The sequence below is a fragment of the Psammomys obesus genome, unplaced genomic scaffold (genome assembly GCF_907164565.1).
Source record: "Psammomys obesus unplaced genomic scaffold, mPsaObe1.curated_primary_1811, whole genome shotgun sequence".
Taxonomy (NCBI): Eukaryota; Metazoa; Chordata; class Mammalia; order Rodentia; family Muridae; genus Psammomys; species Psammomys obesus.
In genome coordinates, this window is record NW_026596039.1 from 18,578,038 (window position 1) to 18,595,840 (window position 17,803).

Sequence of the window (17,803 nt, forward strand, 5' to 3'; positions counted from 1 at the left end):
AGGTTTCAGCTAGGTGTGCTGGCACACTCTTTTAATCCCAGCACTCAATAGGCAGAGGCAGGTGTATCTGAGTTCAAGGCCAGCATGGTCTACAGAGAAAGTTCCAGGACAACCAGGGGTACACAGAGAAATTCCATCCTAGAAAAGTGTTGGAGGGAGAGGGAGACCTTCATGACGTACAAAATTCCAGAAGAAACTTTCTAGGTTTGGTGAACCACTTTTTTTGGTTTGATGGATGATAAAAAGGACCCCAAATCTCTTTTATCTGCTGTGTAATTCTTTTCTGTATAGAATTTTTAAAATTTACCCATACACAGGCAAGTTTAACGCTAATTCTCTGATATTTTACAGTGCTTTTGGAAGTAGAAACTGTCTGTGGTTTATGTCTGTGATTCTGGTACCCAGGAGGTTGCAGCACAAGGACTGCTGGGAGTTGAAGAGTAGCCTGTGTAGTACTATACAGCCCCTATGTATTAATCAGGGTTCTCTGGAGAAAATAAGACTTAGAGAATAAATTTCTCTTGTGCATATATATCGAAAGTATTTATTAGAATGGCTTATGCAGGTTGTGGTCCAGCTAATACAACAATGGTTGCCTGTGAATGGAAAGTCCAAGAATCCAGTAGTTGTCTTGTCCGCAGGCTGGTCTTCAGTATATGGCAGAGTAGGCTCTAATGCCAGCAAAGCAGTGGATTTGCTAGCAAGGGTGGGAGCATGCAGGCAAAGAGCAAAAACTTGCTGAAGGGGTTTTAGTCAATTCCAGGTGTAGTTAGGTTGACAACCACTTCACATCCTCTAACAAAACAGAAGGAGTGGGAGTGACCTTCTCCTTTAACAGTTTGAGATTAAAATCTATTTTAGCCAGGTGGTAGAGCACACCTTTTGTCCCAGCACAGAGGCAGGCAGATCTCTGCGTTAGGGGATAGCCTGCCTATGCAGTGAGCTCCAGGAAAGCCAGGGCTGCACAGGAACCCTCCCTGTCTTGAGAAACAAAACAACACAAAACACCCTAAAATTTCTTAAAAATGTATTTAAGTATTACTGGGTTTAGTCCCATTGAGAATATGGAAAGGGAGCAGGTTCTCCACTCACTGATCAGTTAACACTGTGAGCAAATGCCAAGCTCCACTCAGCAAGATGGACATGGACTTTGTATCATCTTTTTCTTGATTTGTTTTGTTTTTTGAGACAGGGTTTTTTGTTTGTTTGTTTGTTTTTTGTATAGCCTTGCCTGTCCTGGACTTGCAGGTTGGCCTCAAACTCACAGAGATCTACCTGCCTCTCCCTCTCTGAGTGCTGGGATTACAGGCGTGCTCTACCAAACCCTGCTGACACTGTATCATCTTATCATGTCACATTTTGAGATTTGTTTGGTTGGGTTTTTTGTTTTCAGACAGGGTCTCATTGTATAACCTGAAAATCAAACTTGTCCCAAGGAACTTGATGCCCTATCAGCAGGAAGTAGTCTAAGATAAAGTCACCCCCTTTCCCATCTATCCTTTTTTTTTTTCTCTCCTATCTTATATCTGGGGGCTAAAAGGTAGAAGAATGAGCCACCTATAAAATAGCAAAAGCCACTACACAATTGTATATATGTGTAACTAAAGTTGTAGAATTTTTGGGGCACATAAGGGAAGCACATTTGATAGGAGTCATAGGGATCTGTATACAGATGGTCTCCACCTAAAGGGCTTTTTGCTTTGTAGGAATTTGCGGCGTATTCGGAAGTGTCAGCGGGGTCGAGAGCAACAGGAAAAAGAAGGGAAAGAAGGAAACAGCAAGAAGACCATGGAGAATGTAGAGAGCCTGGATAAGCTCGAGTGTAGGTTCAAGCTGAACTCCTATAAGATGGTGTACGTGATCAAGTCGGAGGACTACATGTACCGGAGAACTGCTCTACTCAGAGCTCATCAGGTGAGAACTAGTTGCTGGAAAATCGCCGTATTCCCCCCAGTCCTACAGAATTGGCACGATTACTTCCTTTTTATAAAAACCTCTTTCCAGAACAAACAGTTGTTGTGTAAGGAGGTGTATTTGTTTGCTAAGGAACATATCTTAACGGGTATCCCTGAATAGAAATTGCTGAGGATCTATAACTCAGTGGTAGAACACTTGAATAGCCATTGTCATTGTGTTGTTTTATGTTCCTAGGTCATTCATGGTCTTCCTCTGGTATGTCTAAATAAGTGTCATATTTGGAAGGAAGAGTGTGTGGGGTGAAGATGTCAGTGTAGGCATCTGACTGGAGGAGAGACCTTCTCCTGGTGTTTACATTTCAGTTTCTCATCTTCTGTTCGTGCGAACCCTGATTTCAAAGGCTGTCTCACTTGTTATGTAGCATGTGTTACAGCAAGCTCTGGGATATAACCACAAACTAGGGCAAGTGAGTAGTGTTTCTGTGCATTACCAGGGAAATAAAAGGGTTAGGGAACAGACATGTGGGATTCCATTATTTGACGTCTATGAGTGCTCTACCTGTATGTACACCTGCATGCCAGAAGAGGGCAGTAGATAAATACTGTTTTGTATTTGAAGGGTTTGTTTTCCTGTTTTATCCTTTTTCCTCTCTCTTTCATTTCAGTCCCATGAGCGAGTAAGCAAGCGTCTGCATCAGCGCTTCCAGGCCTGGGTAGATAAATGGACCAAGGAGCATGTGCCTCGTGAAATGGCTGCAGAGACCAGCAAGTGGCTCATGGGTGAGGGGCTGGAGGGCCTGGTGCCCTGCACCACCACCTGTGACACAGAGACTCTGCACTTCGTGAGCATTAACAAGTATCGTGTCAAATACGGCACAGTATTCAAAGCCCCTTAACTGCAGAGCCAGAGCACGTAGCTCAGAGGTGTGTGTGTGTATCAGTGTGTGTCCTTGTGTGTGTGTGTGTATGTGTGTGTGCGTGTGTGTGGGCAAGTGTACCCGCACACACTGAAGAATCAAGGAAGTTGCCTTTCAAGTCACCAGTGCAGGATACACACAGAGAATGTGGATGGCTACCATAGGAAGCTGGAACTGGCGCTTTCCCAAGGGTGCTAGCCTGCCCAACGGGAAATGACGTCCATGCAAGCACAGATGCTTTCACACACCAGCAGAGCTCAAACTAGAACTTCCTATGACCTGAGCAACCAGATACTATCACCATTTGGATGGATGGAGGTGCATTTTGTCACTGCTCCTCTTCTCACCCCCCCCCCCAAAAAAAAAGGAGAAAAGAGAAAAAGACTGGATTTGACAACTCCCCCACTTGAGCACATCTATAGAGTTTATCTGGGACCTGCTGTTCGGCTTTGGGATTGATAACTTGTGGATTTGGTTGCTGAGTACTTGCTCCCCATCTTCCTTTCTCTCCTGGTTCTCAGCCTCAACAGATTCCAGTCAGTCCTCCTTTTTGGCTCCCATGGGACTGTTTTGTACCTGCTTCTTTACTATCTACCCTAGTGCCATCCACCAGCTTCACTCTTGTCTCTCTCTCTCTCACACACACACAATTTTAACTTGGATTTTCTTTTTTGTAAATAATGTACATACTGTCAATTTTTTTATTAAAAGAAATATGCTTTGATGTGCTAGCATAACTGTTCTAGCTTCTTGTGTACCATAGTACTATGTGGCTTCAGATTTAGTACCTATAAACAGATGTACAAGACATTTATTACACTTTTTACCAAAGGGAGATACCATTGTAGTACTTTTGTGTAAAACTTGTCTTCCCTCCCACAACTTTTCTTCTTCTTCTTCTTTTTTTTTTTTAATGTAAATAAAGCTTGGTTCTTAAGGAAATAAATAACCCAAGTCCCTTGTCCTCATCAGAGAGCTATTTTAAAGTAGGGGACTGGCTTTAGTTTCTTATCCAGGTTACAAGTAGGATTTTGCTTTAAATAAATAAGCACTTGCACTGGTCAGATTTACATATATCAAAATTGAGGCCAGTAAGATGGCTCCATCTTACTGGTAAAAGTGCTTGCCAAACAATCCTGACAAGTGTGATCTCTGGGTCCCCATTGGAAGGGAAAGTTGACTTCCAGAAGTGGTTCTTTGGTCTCCTCCACACATGCTCTCGGGCACTTGAGTGCCTACACTTGGGGCACTCAGGCTCAGGTACACCCCTCGGAATTTTAATTTTCCTTCCTGGGAATGAGCCAGCAACTCAAGATGCCAAGCAGAAGTGTCAAGTGTATAGTTTGTAGAAGTTGGAATGAATTTGAGACATTGCTTAGCAATAGCAAATGACATAGGCTTCCCACTCAGAGGGAAACAAACAGATCTCTGTGAGTTTATGGCTAGCCTGGTTAACCTAATCCCAGGATAGTCAGGGCCATAGAGACCCTATCTCAAAAATATAAAGTCAATTTTGTTATTTTTTTTACATTTATTTGGGTGTGTACACGTGTGTGCATGGGCACCGAGGTGCAAGTATGGAAGTGAGAACAACTTGGAGTCAGTTCCAGAAATTGAACTCAGGTGGTCAGGCTTGACTGGAAATGCATTTGTGCTGTTACCCTCACCCATCTCACTAGCTCCACTTAAAAGTTAAATTTAAACATGAACAAGAACATTAGGAGTCTTCAAATACGGTGGATCTGGACTTTCTAATTAACTAGCCCTCATAGAACTCAGCAACCATCAACTAGTCATAGTTATAATCAGGTATGTTATTCCAACTAAAAATCTCCAGTACTGGGACCAATGAGATGGATCAGCCTGTTAAGGTTTTTGCCACTAAACCTGAAGACCTGAGTTTGAGGCCAGGGTCCCACACAGGCACTTCCCCCACCCCACCCAATAAAATGTAACAATATTTTTAAAATTCCCAACACCACCATAAAGAAGAAAATTCTTTGCCTGGTTTTTTATTTATCTGACAAGGTCACACTGTAGCCCAGGCTCCTTCAAAACTCATGAATCCTGCTCAGACTCCCCAAGTTGTGGGAGCACAGGTATGTGTGGCCATATTCTGCTTTTAGGGTGATTTTCTTTCAGGGTAATATACTTGCTGGTAACAGAAAACCTAACGGAAAAGCCCTGTAGTACAGCGCTGAGGCAGCATGCCAGGAAGAGTAATCCTAAGAGTTTGATTTCCTCAGCTGTGGTTCACCTCCTCGCTCTGTACCCTCAAGACGTGCTGGCCTAGAAGGATGATAGGACTAGAGGCAGTCTGGGCAGTTGCTACCCACGCTTAGTCTTAACTGCTTACAGCACCTTCATCTCCCTGCAGGTCAGGATTTCAAGGCCTGTTCAAGAGAAAAAGTCTTTGTGACCAATAAAACAGGGAACTTTTGTAAAGTTTTCACAAGCAGCAGAAAGTTATCTTTATTTTATATGACCTCTGATATTCTCTTGGTCGTTTTTTAGTTTTTTGAGACAGGGTTTTCCTGTGTACCCTTGGCTGTCTTGGAACTCACTCTGTAGACCAGGCTGGTCTCGAACTCAGAGATCCCCCTGCCTCTGCTTCCCTGAGTGCTGGGATTAAAGGTGTGCGCTAACACGGCCAGGCTCTTGGTCATTTTTCTGAGAAACCTGCATTTGAAATGTAAACCTGGCTATTTCCATTAGAACTGGCTAGTTAGATTCCTTCTGTATTTTTTCTTCCTAGTGGTTTTCTAGATACCGTTAAAGCTGGAGGTTAGCTTTTGGCATTCAGGCTAATCTGGATTTGTTGACCTGCTGCGTCAGGTAAAAAATCCGGACATTTGAATGATGGGCAACAATGGTGTCTATAATGTACGTGATGGATGGTTACTGGGGTGCAAAGCCCCGTTTCCCTACTTCTTAATACATTGCTCATCAGTTTGAAAACCCCGTGGCAGCCTTGCTTTTCTCATACTCTGCCGGGGCAGTGCTCCAGTACCTTCCAGGGTTTCCCTCCGTATCCCTCGCCCCTAGTCCTAAGTAACCTAGGCTGTACTCAAAATCGCTATCTGGATGCGAATATCCTCCAATTTACATTCCCGCCTCCACGCACTAGGGCTTCGTGCATCGCAGGCAATTCACTCTCCTTAGTGAACGGCATCACCAGCTCAAACTTACCATTTTATTTAAGTATTATTCAACCAGCTGTCTTGACAGCTGGGATGAGATGAGAACCACCAAGGAGCAGCAGCTTCCGGGTTTTACCGGGATGGCTCCCCAAAGCCAGCCTCTTGCAAAAGCTGTGGTGTCCCAAGGAAAGCTGCTCGGGTCTGTAAGGTACTGGACGGATGCCGGAACCTTTGGTTCCAAACGGTGCAGCGAGCCGGCAGCACCAAGGATCTTCCGGGAGAAAAGGCGCATCGCCATGGCGGTAGCGCCGTTCTTGAAGCACTGGCGCACCACTTTCGAGCGGGTGGAGAAGTTCGTGTCCCCGACCTACTTCACCGACTGTAACCTTCGCGGCAGGTGTGGCCCCTGGCCTGCGGAGCCCTCAGACCGCATCCGCGCGCTCTTCCCTTCCCTTCCGGAGGGAAACCCAGGCTGTGGCCACCCGGGCCGCGGAACAAAGTGTCCGCCACAGTCAGGGCAGGGCTGGGGAGAAAATGGTAGAGGGTGGACTGTGCTGCCGAGCTGCCAGGCGGTCCTCACGGCGTTGGGTAGAGAGAGCGTTTTCCCACCCGTCGGCGGGCTCACGGGTGGACAGGGATGGCTTCAAGCTCGCGCCCATTGGCTCCTCCTCCCCAGGCTCTTCGGGGACAGCTGCCCAGTGACACTCTCCAGCTTCCTGACGCCGGAGAGGCTTCCCTACCAGGAGGCAGTGCAACAGAACTTCAGCCCCGCCCAGGTCGGCGACAGCTTCGGACCCACGTGGGTAACGCCCAGTTTGAGGAAGCTCCGCCCCTCTAAGGCCTCATTATCTTGGGCCTTAGACTGCTAGATGACAGAGAGTAGCGCCCTCTGCTGATGAAGTTCCTTCGTCTTTCGGTGTCTTCATCTGAAAATTTTCATTGCTGCTGCCTCTGCCTCTTTCCCACTCATTTCTCAGATGCTTTCCCACCCATTTTCCCACCCATTTTCACCCATTGCAGAAAATCTTAAGGCCCTGCTGACATTTATTCAAGAAACCATGTCTCAAGAGGGTTTCCACTCCTAGGCCCATCACGATGGCTCTCTTGCAGATGGTGTACTTGTTGGTTCCGGGTGGAACTGGTCATACCTGAAGCTTGGGTGGGCCAGGAAGTTCATCTTTGCTGGGAAAGCGATGGAGAAAGCCTTGTCTGGCGTGATGGTGAACCTGTCCAGGTGAGGGGCCCTCCCCCTAGAGCCAGATACAGCCACAGAATAGCCTGGTGTTTGGAGAAGACAGGGCTGATTGACTGGGCCTTCAGAGTAGTTCCATGATTCTGGGACTGAGGAAATTGCCATTTGGACACTAGTGTTATAAACCCCCAATTTTCATAAACTATTTTTTATATAGTACATATTTGTTGGAGAAACTTAAGATCATTCTAGAATAGCATAAATTAAAGTATTTACTTCCATGAATAATGAATCTCTTCTAACTTGGCTGACCACCAAGATCTATGTTATATGTTAAACATTATATGTTAAACATTCCCTGGAACCATGTTATATGTTAAATCTCATACCCAGTTTAATCTTTATAACCCTATATGATAGGACTGTATGTTCGTTTATAGGTGAAAAAATGAAGATAGAGTTTTCTATGATGGTTCATACAACTTTCATCCCAAATTCCAGTATCGGGGGTGAGAATTGTCCTAAAAGAAAGCAGAGTCTATTCAACTTTCCTCCCGTCACTGGCTAACTATATATATCCCCTGGCACCCACCTTACTGAACACTGGGAATGAGAGTCTCAGAGTCTTTGGACTTTTTGTTTTAAGTTAACTGATCCCAGAACCTCACAATGCTAGACAAGTGTTCTTCCCACTGAGCTAATCCATCCCCGCCTCCCATTTGAGAAAGGGTCTTGTTGAACTGTCCTTGCTAGTAGCTTTGGACTTGGCATCCTCCTCCATGGACCTCCCAAGTAGCTAGAATTATAGACCTGTATCAACATATCTGGCTCATTCCATGGGATTTTCCTTTAAGTATTCATGGATAGAAAGGACACCAGAAGCCACGCCAGGCCTCCTAACTCCTACCCAGGATCCTTCCTATAAGGTCATCTGTAGGGACCCTGTGCTAAGACCAAGTTCTTAGCACAAAGATTTATGTGTCCCAGAGGGACAGAGGGGAAGGAATAAGAGAAAGGCAGGAGATAGAGGATGAGAGAGAAAGGGAAGGGAACAAAGGAGAGAAAGAAGGGATATTTGTCCTGGAGGACAAAGGACTGAGAAAATGACAGTTTGTAAGGTACAAGGGGAAACCCTGTATTAGGATGAGATGTTTAATTTGAATTGGCCATGTTAATTAGGTGAGCCAAAGGAGGCTTTTGGTTGCTGGACTTCAATATTCTAATAGCTGGACCTTGGTGGTCAGCCTTGGGAGGAGAAAGTGGCCGAATGAGGGACTAGATCCTGGTGATAGGGACGTAAGCTAACAGTTTAGCAAGGCAGAGAGAGTGGGGAAGAAGGACAAGGCCTGCTGGAGCCGTGTTTGCCATGCTCAAGCTGGCCAGAGTCCCTTTACCACCTGCTAGTGGACATATGCTTGTGTGCTGGCCATCAATGGTTGTGGCACTTGCTACCAAGGGTCCCTGATTAGCTTATCCTATCCTTTCCTGGGGGAGAGGACTCAGGGCTAGGCAGCTGGATGGCAAAGCCTGGCCACTTTTGGCTCTACACTTGCTTTGAATTTTCTAAAGGCCTCAGGCCCTGTCTCTCTTCTCTTCTAGGGTTTGACAAAAGAGGGTGAAAAGACTAGTTATATCTTGACTGATAAGCTAGAAGAAGAAGAGCCTCGGAGGTAAGCAAGTTCCAGGGGACTAATGATGTAGGAGGACCTGAGGCGGGAGTGGCCTCAGAGTTACAGCTACCCTCACATACTTTGGTTGCAGGAAGTTTGATTTTTTTTTCCTGACTGTAAAAATATTTACTGCTAGAGAGGGCTAGAGAGATGGCTCAGCAGTTAAGAGCACTTACTGCTCTTCTAGAAGACCTGAGTTTGGTTCACAACTGCCTATAACTCTAGCTGAATTCTGAGGGTATCTACATGCACATGACATTCACTTACCCAGACATAGACACATAAGTCTTAAAAGAATACTTCCTTTCTTGTGTTAAATATAAAAGGACACAAAAAAAAATTATTCCTCTTACACTTCCACTCCGGGATGGCCATTCTTCAAGATTCTTTCAGCAAAACCTCTTTTTCCTAGTTGAGATTATATTTCTTTGATATTTTGCATTTAGATCTTTTAATCTCCTTTTTTTTTTCCATATTGAGGGGCCCTCTATGGTATCATCAAAAGCTAACACATTAGATTTGGTTGTTTTTTGTTTGTTGTTTTTTGTTTTGATTGTGACAGGGTCCCACTCTGTAGCCCTGGCTGTTCTGGAATTCACTGTGTAGACCAAGTTGGCTTGAACTTCTAGAATTACTTGCTTCCTTCCCCACAAGTGCTGGGACTAAAGTTGGGTGCCACCATGCATAATCATTGTATTTTATATTCAACTCTATATTTTGTTGTTGCTGTTTTGGTTTGGTTTTCTGAGACAGGTTTTCTCTCTGTAGCTCTGGATGTCTGAGAACTTGTTCTGTAGACGAGGCTGGTTTCAAACTCATAGATCTACCTGCCTCTCAAGGGCTAAAATTAAAGGCCTCCATCACCACCTAGTGTTAACTGTAAATTGTTTCAGATTCTTCCAAACACTGGGAATAAGGTGTAGTGCCCTTGAGGGGCAGATGGAAATATTTATAGAATTGTGACGCTCTGAAGATTCTGGAAGAACATACTGAGAACTCCATGTGGGAATCGCCAGACTAGGAGGGGCTGGGGTCAGAAAGGTTTTGCTTTGTGACACTGAGTTTAGCTTTAGCAGAGGACTCTGCCCAGGTGCTGCTTCTGGAAACAGATTGGCTGGTAGAGCTGGTGACTGAAAGTTAGCATTTGAAGAGCCAAACAAGTTTACTGTGCAGTGAGGGCTTTGAGACCAAGAGTGCCTTGCACAGACAGCTTTGGAAATGTGAAGTTAAACAGCAGTGTACCTCATAGGAGTCCAAACTTAGCCATTGTCCTTTCTGCCAATAACAAAACGTTCCTTAGGAGGACATGGATTTAAGCTGGTATTTCTACCATGAGTCTCCCACATACACCTGACACCCCTGGGTTCCTCTGGGAAGTGGATCCTAGAAGTAAATGAGGATCAACTGAACGACGCTTACTTGCCCCCTTCCCAAGCTCCCAGAACCTTCTGCCGGTCCATTGGCCTGAGACTGCCTCTGTCTGCATTTGTAGCTTGACCCTCTATGTGGAAGTAGCCTGCAATGGGCTTCTGGGGGCCGGGAAGGGAAGCATGATTGCAGCCCCTGACCCGGAGAAGATGTTCCATCTGAGCCAGGCTAAGCTGGCTGTGTTCAACCGGGATGTCCACAGTCTCCTTGTGGACCTGGAGCTGCTGCTGGGTGTGGCCAAGGTACTGGAGCCCCTCCTCCCATCTGGACCCCTGCTACAGGCAGATTTTTTCTTGGGTCAGGTCACTGAAACTCTGGGAATCCGGAGTCGGAAGAGAGTTTTTCTGTGTGAACAGGGATGGTTTTGGGAAGTAGAGCATTAGAAGTGGGGGAGCTTTGTGGAGAACTCTTGAGAGACCAGATGGAGCCTAGTTCTGTGGTAGTGCTTGAGTCATTAAACTTCATTAAACTGCTGCAGGGCCTCGGGGAGGACAACCAGCGCAGTTTCCAGGCCCTGTACACAGCCAACCAGATGGTGAACATGTGTGATCCTGCCCAGCCTGAGACCTACTCGGTAGCCGAGGCCCTGGCCTCCAAGTTCTTCGGCCAGTGTGGAGGTGAAAGCCAACATACGATCCATGCCATTGGGCACTGCCACATTGATACAGGTAGGGCACCACTACCCTGGTGGTCGGGGTCAGGGCGCCCTTTAATCCTTGCTTGTGGCTGAAATGCACAATATGATTCTTGGTCATATTTTGCCCTCTTGGACCTTATTTTTCCCCTTGTATAAAATGAGTCAGGGGCCAGGCTGTGGTGGCACATGCCACACTTGGGAGGCAGAGGCAGGCAGATCTCTTGAGTTTGAGGCCAGCCTGGTCTACAGAGTGAGTTCCAGGACAACCAAGGCTACACAAAGAAACCCCTGTCTCAAAAAAACAAAAAGAGTCAGGGATACTGGATCATGGACTCTACTAGCCATGGCTTGCTTCTTCTTCCAACAAAAACTGACACCTCAAGAGGCCCCCTGACAGACACTGGATAAGGAGCACTGTAGAGGCTCGTGACAGAAGAGTGGCCAGGCATGGGGATGTTGCATATGGGACCAACAGAGCTATTTAACCTCGCACGGTAGGGAGTTCAGAGAGGCAGAGTGACGTTGGAATTTAGTGAGAATAAAGGAAAAATGGAATTAGTTAAGACAGGGGCCCCTGAGCACAGGGGCCAGAGTTCCAGGAGGGGTCATGTTCAGCTTTTAAACCTGATGAGTTTGTAGTATCTCTTGAGAATTTCAGATTTTTTGTTTCTTTGCTCATTGTTGTGTTTAAGTACAGGTCTTTGCTAGGTAGTTTTGAACTGATAGCAGTCCTCCTGCCTCAGCCTCCTGAATGCTGGATTACAGGGGTGAGCCACCACACCCCAAATGCATGCTTTTAACAAGTTCCTTGCCATATCTCCCACAGTATACAGCTTGCCCAGACAAGTCATGCTAAGCTTAGTTCTCATACCTCTGCCTCTGGGTAATCTGAACCTTAGAGTAAGGCTCTTCCAGGGCCTGGTGCCTCTGCCCTGGCAACTGATCTCAGTCCATCTTCCCCAACCCTCTCCTCCTGCCTTGCAGGAGGGACATGAAGTAACAGTGCAGGAGAGATCCCACAAAGGTTTGCAGGGTAAACCTGGATAAGGAGAGGGTTAGGCTGACCCTCTGGAGCCTTAGGCTGGGTCTGTAAGGGTTTGGGGTCAGAGGAGGGCTGGGTATCTGTAAAGAGCAGCAACCTCATTGTCTCTCCACTCCCCTCCCTAGCCTGGCTGTGGCCCTTCAAGGAGACTGTGAGGAAATGTGCCCGGAGCTGGTCAACAGCTGTGAAGCTCATGGAGCAGAACCCTGAGTTCATCTTTGCCTGCTCTCAGGTCAGAGGGCAACTGTGGAGCAGCAGGCCTGATGGTCCCAAAGGTCTGGGACTTCAGAGGCCAAAAGTGTTCCTTACCCTCAGCTGCCCACAGGGCCACCAGACACCTGACAGTGAGGAGGGTCCTTTTCACTCCTGGCCCATCTCCTACCTCGTGTTCCCTACAGGCCCAGCAGCTTGAGTGGGTGAAGAGCCACTATCCTGGCCTGCACGCCCGGCTCCAGGAGTTTGCCTGCCGAGGACAGTTTGTACCTGTGGGGGGCACCTGGGTAGAAATGGTAAGTGCCTATTTCTAGCACCATACTCTCTCAGCTAGTCAGTTGGGCCTGAGATGAGCACGATGGTCTTTTCCTGGGGCTACAGGCCTGTGTTAGAGCTCCCATTGCACCTAAACGACAGAGTGAAGTTGGCCCAAGCTCCTGCCTGGGTCTAGTTTGGTGCTAATCCCAGCTGTCTTGCTGCCCCCCCTGACAGGATGGGAACCTTCCCAGTGGAGAGGCCATGGTGAGGCAGTTCCTACAGGGCCAGAATTTCTTTCTGCAAGAGTTTGGGAAGATGTGTTCTGAGGTAGGCTGGTAGCTGCCTCACCAGGCTATACCCGGGGCCACTGGGACTTGGCCCACAATTTAGAGGGCTGAGGCTGACATGGCTTCACTGAGAGCTGAGAGCCTTATCTCCACAGTTCTGGCTGCCAGATACATTTGGCTACTCAGCACAGCTCCCCCAGATCATGCGTGGCTGTGGCATCAAGCGCTTTTTGACACAGAAACTGAGCTGGAACTTGGTCAACTCCTTCCCAGTAAGCAAGCCTCAGGGCTTAGGATTGCAGGGTCTGGATTCCTTTTCAGGCTCTTGAGGGGCCCTCGACAGACCACCAAAACCCTATTGAGAGTGTGGTAGGCCTCTGCCTGGATCACAGCTCACACGGGTATGGATGGCCCACATTGCCCCAGGCTTGACCCTGGCCTCTCTCGCCTGTCTCTGCCGGCAGCACCACACCTTTTTCTGGGAGGGGCTGGATGGCTCCCAAGTGCTGGCACACTTCCCACCTGGCGACTCCTACGGAATGCAGGGCAGTGTGGAAGAGGTGAGGGTTCATGGAATGTCAAGGATTTCAAAGAGGGCTGGCTCTCTTGTCCTAGGCTGACCTGTCCCTATCCATCTAGGTCCTGAAGACTGTGACCAACAACCGGGACAAGGGGCGGACCAACCACAGTGGCTTCCTCTTCGGCTTCGGGGATGGGGGTGGTGGCCCCACACAGACCATGTTGGACCGCTTGAAGCGGCTGGGCAACACTGATGGGCTGCCCAGGTCAGGCCTGAGCCAACAACATCAGCCTGGGCTCTCGAGCTACCTACCTGTAGCCCCACCCTCAAGCTCCTTCCTTGAGCCTGCCCGTTGTTTATATATGAGGCCTCAAACCCTCCACTGCAGCTTGTGTCTCTCAAATCCTGGCCCATCAACCTTCCAGACTTCCACACTAGGGACAGGGTGGAGGGAAATTCTGAGGTAGGAAGGGGCCTGAGTCCAACAGAATGCAGTGTACATAGGGGACTATCTAGGCAGTAGCTTCTCGGTTGGGGCCCTCTGGTCTGCACTATAGACAGAGGACAAACCGCAGGACTCCCAGCTGGGAACCCAGGCTTGTGTCTTCCTCAGGGTGCAGCTGTCTTCTCCTGAACAGCTCTTCACAGCACTGGAGACAGACTCCCGGCAGCTGTGCACGTGGGTTGGGGAACTCTTCCTGGAACTGCATAATGGCACCTACACTACCCATGCCCAGGTCAGGGCAAGGCTACCAGCCTAGAAAATAGAGGGTCTTGGTCTGCAGAGGGCTGTGGGGAAAGGGTAGTGAGGGGCAGGGGTGGAACCCAGTGGGCTTTTTCTCTGAGTAGAAGGTTAGACAAGAATCACAATAGCTGGGTCAATCCCAAACACAGGCAGGGGGTGGGACAGAGCCTCTCTGAGGGAGGAGGGGTTGAGTGGGAGGCCGCTTGAACTAAGTGTCCTAGGAGAGGCCATGTCCAAGAGGCCTTGGGAAGCTGTCAAGGGTTCTGAGCAAGAGAGAGCTTTGGAAGGTGTCCTGGGTCACAGCAGTCAAATCTAAGCCGATCCCCCCTCCCTGGGCACAGCTCAAGAAGGGGAACCGGGAGTGTGAGCAGATTCTTCATGATGTGGAGTTGCTCAGCAGCCTGGCCCTAGCCCGCAGTGCCCAGTTCCTGTACCCAGCAGCCCAGCTGCAGCACCTCTGGAGGTCAGTCGGTGCCTCTTCTTGCTGCTCACCTGACTTCACACCCTGCCACTGCCTGCCCCTTCCATGTCTCTGCCCTTGGTCCCTGTAGGCTCCTGCTCCTCAACCAGTTCCATGATGTGGTGACCGGAAGCTGCATTCAGCTGGTGGCAGAAGATGCCATGAGCTATTATGAAGGTGAGGCTGACCCTCAAAGCAGTTGCACTGCTCTCCACCCAGGGCCAAGTGCGCCCCATTACCCACCCGTGACCAAACCCATCTCTCTGCAGACATCCGTTCTCACGGCAGTACACTGCTCGGTGCCGCAGCTGCGGCCTTGTGTGCTGGAGAGCCAGGTCCCGAGGGCCTCCTCATTATCAACACGCTGCCCTGGAAGCGCACTGAAGTGTTGGCGCTGCCCAAGCCTGGTGGGGCTCACAGTCTAGGTATGAGCTGAAGGGGAGGGCTAGTCCTGCAGCAGGAGAAGCCAAGGCCAGACAGCATGGCAGGAATACTCCCCCGGGATCTCTATATTGGGGTGCCCAATCTGGAGAGAAGTAGCTATGTACTATCCCACTCAGTTTATCTCTAACCCGAGCAAGGGTTTAAGGTCAGAGAGCTGCACTCATGCTCCGGCCTTGTCCCCAGCCCTGGTGACAGTGCCCAGTGTTGGCTATGCGCCTGCGCCCACCCCTACCTCACTACAGCCCCTGCTACCACAGCAGCCCGTGTTCGTGATGCAGGAGGTAGGTCTTAGCAGCTCCCGGGGGGAGGGGCTAGTCTGGGATGCTCCTTGGTCTGGAGGAAGGGGCTGGGGCAATGCACAGCTTTAGAAGGGTTGGGTTGGAGGTGAGGACTACTACTACCTCAGCTCAACGATCCTTCCCCGCAAGACTGATGGTTCTGTGATTCTGGACAATGGCATCATCCGGATAAGATTGGATCCAACTGGCTGCCTTACTTCCCTGGTCCTGGTGGCTTCTGGCAGGTGCCAACCCTTCATTGTTCTAAATCCCATGCCTGGCAAGTAGATCCCAAACTGTGCTCTCTTCCCTTTGTTCCCTAGCCACCACACTGTCCAAGTAGTCTATAAGCTCCTCTAGGCTGGAACCCACACATGGCGCAGGGCAGGCTGGGTTAGCATCTCCTGGCTCTATTTAACCTGTAACCACCAAGTAGAGCTGGAAAGAGTGCCGGTCCCTGTGTCCTTCCAGAGAAGCCATTGCTGAGGGAGCCCTGGGGAACCAGTTCGTGCTGTTTGATGATGTGCCGTTATACTGGGATGCTTGGGATGTCATGGACTACCATCTAGAGACACGGTCTGTGCTGGGCAGGTCCTGGGGGCGCCTGTGCCTCTGAATGCATGCTGCTCTGGCTTAGTGCCTGCCACTTTATCCCACAGGAAGCCTGTGCTGGGCCAGGCAGGGACCCTGGCAATAGGCGCTGAAGGTGGCCTTCGGGGCAGTGCCTGGTTCCTCTTACAGATCAGCCCCAACAGCCGGCTCAGCCAGGAGGTTGTGCTGGATGTTGGCTGCCCCTATGTCCGATTCAACACCGAGGTAGAAGGGCCAGGGTAGTGGCTATCTTTCCCCGGTGGGGTTGCTATGGAGGCTTAATGCCCTTCTTTTGGCCCCACCCTCCCTCCATTTCACTCCCAGGTACACTGGCATGAGGCCCACAAGTTCCTGAAGGTGGAGTTCCCTGCTCGAATCCGGAGCCCGCAGGCTACCTATGAGATCCAGTTTGGGCACCTTCAGAGGCCTACCCACTACAACACCTCTTGGGACTGGGCTCGATATGAGGTCTGACATGGGGGAAAGGGTGGGGCTTGGACTCATCCCTGACTGAGGAGAGACTAGTTTTGTGGCTTGATGACAAAAGGAGGAAAATGACTGGCCCCTGAGGTTTTAAATACAGGCAGGCGTCAGGCATTTGCTAAATGCTTTACTTTGGTTTGATACTATAGCCACTGGTACCGTTCCACAGATGAGGAAGCAGGAAGACAGGTGGGATGGCATGCCCAGGGCTTCCTAGAGTGGCAGCTAGGATTCAGCCACAGGCTCCAGAACTACTCACTGTCCCCTACTGAGAAGGGCTTTGGGGTGGAGCCAGCCACAGGCCTTGGATCTGCCCCCCAGGTGTGGGCGCACCGCTGGATAGATCTGTCTGAGTGTGACTTTGGGCTGGCCCTGCTCAACAACTGCAAGTATGGAGCATCAGTGCGAGGCAACGTCCTCAGCCTCTCCCTGTGAGTGCAGCGCCTCCGAGGCCCAGGGCTGGCATGGGCATGCGGGGCATCCTGCGCCTCAACTCCAGCCTTCCCATCTCTCCCTCCCACTCCAGGCTGCGTGCATCTAAGGCCCCAGATGTTACTGCTGACATGGGGCGCCATGAATTCACATATGCCTTGATGCCACACAAGGGTAAGTACCAGGGGGATGGGGCCCTTTTTTGAGGTAAGGGTTAAACCAAGGCACTGGGGGTAAATTGAGGCAGCCCAGCCCCGTATCTCCTCCAGAGGCACTGTGGGGGAGCTCTCATTGTCCACATGTGTTTCTTTCTGGTCATGTCCCAGGTTCCTTCCAAGAAGCTGGTGTTATCCATGCTGCCTACAACCTCAACTTTCCCCTGCTGGCATTGCCAGCTCCAGGCCCAGCACCTGCCACCACCTGGAGCGCCTTTTCCGTATCTTCCCCGGCTGTTGTGTTGGAGACCATCAAACAGGCAAGGGACAGGATGGTCTGGGGAGGTTCCTGGGATGCACAGGTTCTTGGCCCTGCCTACTGCCCTGCCTTCCTTTCACAGGCCGAGAAGAGCCACCAGCACCGCACACTGGTTCTGAGGCTGTATGAGGCTCATGGCAGCCATGTGGACTGCTGGTTACACACATCATTGCCTGTTCAGGAGGCCATTCTGTGAGTGGAGATGGGACGGATGTAGAGGTGGGATCCTGCCTTTGTCAGTCCTTAAAGCCCTCTCCTATTCTCTCTGTCTAGTTGTAACCTCCTGGAGCAGCGAGACCCTACTGGTCACCTGTCCCTTCAGGACAACCGCCTGAAGCTCACCTTTTCTCCCTTCCAAGTGAGGTCCCTATTGCTTGTGCTTCAGCCTCCAACAAACTGAGTCTTGTTTGTGGAGAGCTTAGGGAACTCCTCATTTCCATCTCCCCAGCCAGAAGCATTTTGTACAATAAATGCTTAGATTAGCAGTCCTGTGGTCAGGCCTTGCTGCTCCCCTCAGGGCCACTCTCTGGGTTGTAAGGAGGAAGGAGAGAGCTACTTTCCAGGGGCAAGACCTAAGGTTACCTGTGTGTGCAGGGTCTGGGTTGGCCTTCTCTGAGATACTGGAGACCTCAGGTGACTATAAGCCAAGGGACTTTGAGATAAAGAGGTACTCCTG

General features: G+C 49.5%; 2 protein-coding genes and 1 long non-coding RNA gene across 5 annotated transcripts in view; 2 read left to right on the forward strand and 1 right to left on the reverse strand.

The window, feature by feature from the left end:
* The window catches only part of Sin3a (SIN3 transcription regulator family member A), a 61,579-nt gene extending 58,364 nt beyond the window's left edge, over positions 1–3,215 (forward strand). The window contains 2 exon segments of the mRNA XM_055621949.1: positions 1,707–1,914; positions 2,582–3,215. Coding sequence (XP_055477924.1) covers positions 1,707–1,914; positions 2,582–2,812 — 439 coding nt within the window. The 3' untranslated portion in view covers positions 2,813–3,215.
* The window catches only part of LOC129687515 (uncharacterized), a 21,382-nt gene extending 15,082 nt beyond the window's left edge, over positions 1–6,300 (reverse strand). The window contains exon 1 of the long non-coding RNA XR_008721799.1: positions 6,023–6,300. This is a non-coding gene — a long non-coding RNA (uncharacterized LOC129687515). The remainder of the gene's footprint in view (positions 1–6,022) is intronic.
* Man2c1 (mannosidase alpha class 2C member 1) lies at positions 6,230–17,612 on the forward strand. Of its 3 annotated transcripts, none has more exons than XM_055621952.1 (26): positions 6,230–6,370; positions 6,650–6,772; positions 7,084–7,207; positions 8,765–8,835; positions 10,328–10,505; positions 10,742–10,931; positions 12,068–12,174; positions 12,341–12,451; positions 12,648–12,740; positions 12,856–12,972; positions 13,165–13,260; positions 13,340–13,485; positions 13,834–13,957; positions 14,307–14,428; positions 14,517–14,602; positions 14,695–14,850; positions 15,022–15,154; positions 15,276–15,392; positions 15,619–15,723; positions 15,807–15,963; positions 16,063–16,206; positions 16,543–16,652; positions 16,748–16,827; positions 16,980–17,128; positions 17,210–17,319; positions 17,401–17,612. In XM_055621952.1, the coding sequence occupies exons 1-26, from the start codon at positions 6,270–6,272 to the stop codon at positions 17,525–17,527; spliced, it is 3,177 nt and encodes a 1,058-aa protein (XP_055477927.1). In that variant the 5' UTR covers positions 6,230–6,269; the 3' UTR covers positions 17,528–17,612. The 3 variants fall into 3 exon arrangements, with proteins under 3 accessions (XP_055477927.1, XP_055477925.1, XP_055477926.1); XM_055621950.1 differs by having other exon boundaries at positions 15,053–15,150; positions 15,298–15,392; XM_055621951.1 differs by lacking the exons at positions 12,648–12,740; positions 12,856–12,972 and having other exon boundaries at positions 15,053–15,150; positions 15,298–15,392.
* The last annotated feature ends 191 nt before the right edge of the window (positions 17,613–17,803 follow it).

Coding starts and splice junctions, on each gene's coding strand:
- Man2c1 (XM_055621952.1), top strand. CDS start 6,270: ATGGCGGTAGCGCCGTTCTTGAAGCACTGGCGCACCACTTTCGAGCGG. Junction 12,973..13,164: donor ACTTGGTCAACTCCTTCCCA/GTAAGCAAGCCT, acceptor CTCTGCCGGCAG/CACCACACCTTTTTCTGGGA. Junction 15,964..16,062: donor ATGTCCGATTCAACACCGAG/GTAGAAGGGCCA, acceptor TTTCACTCCCAG/GTACACTGGCATGAGGCCCA.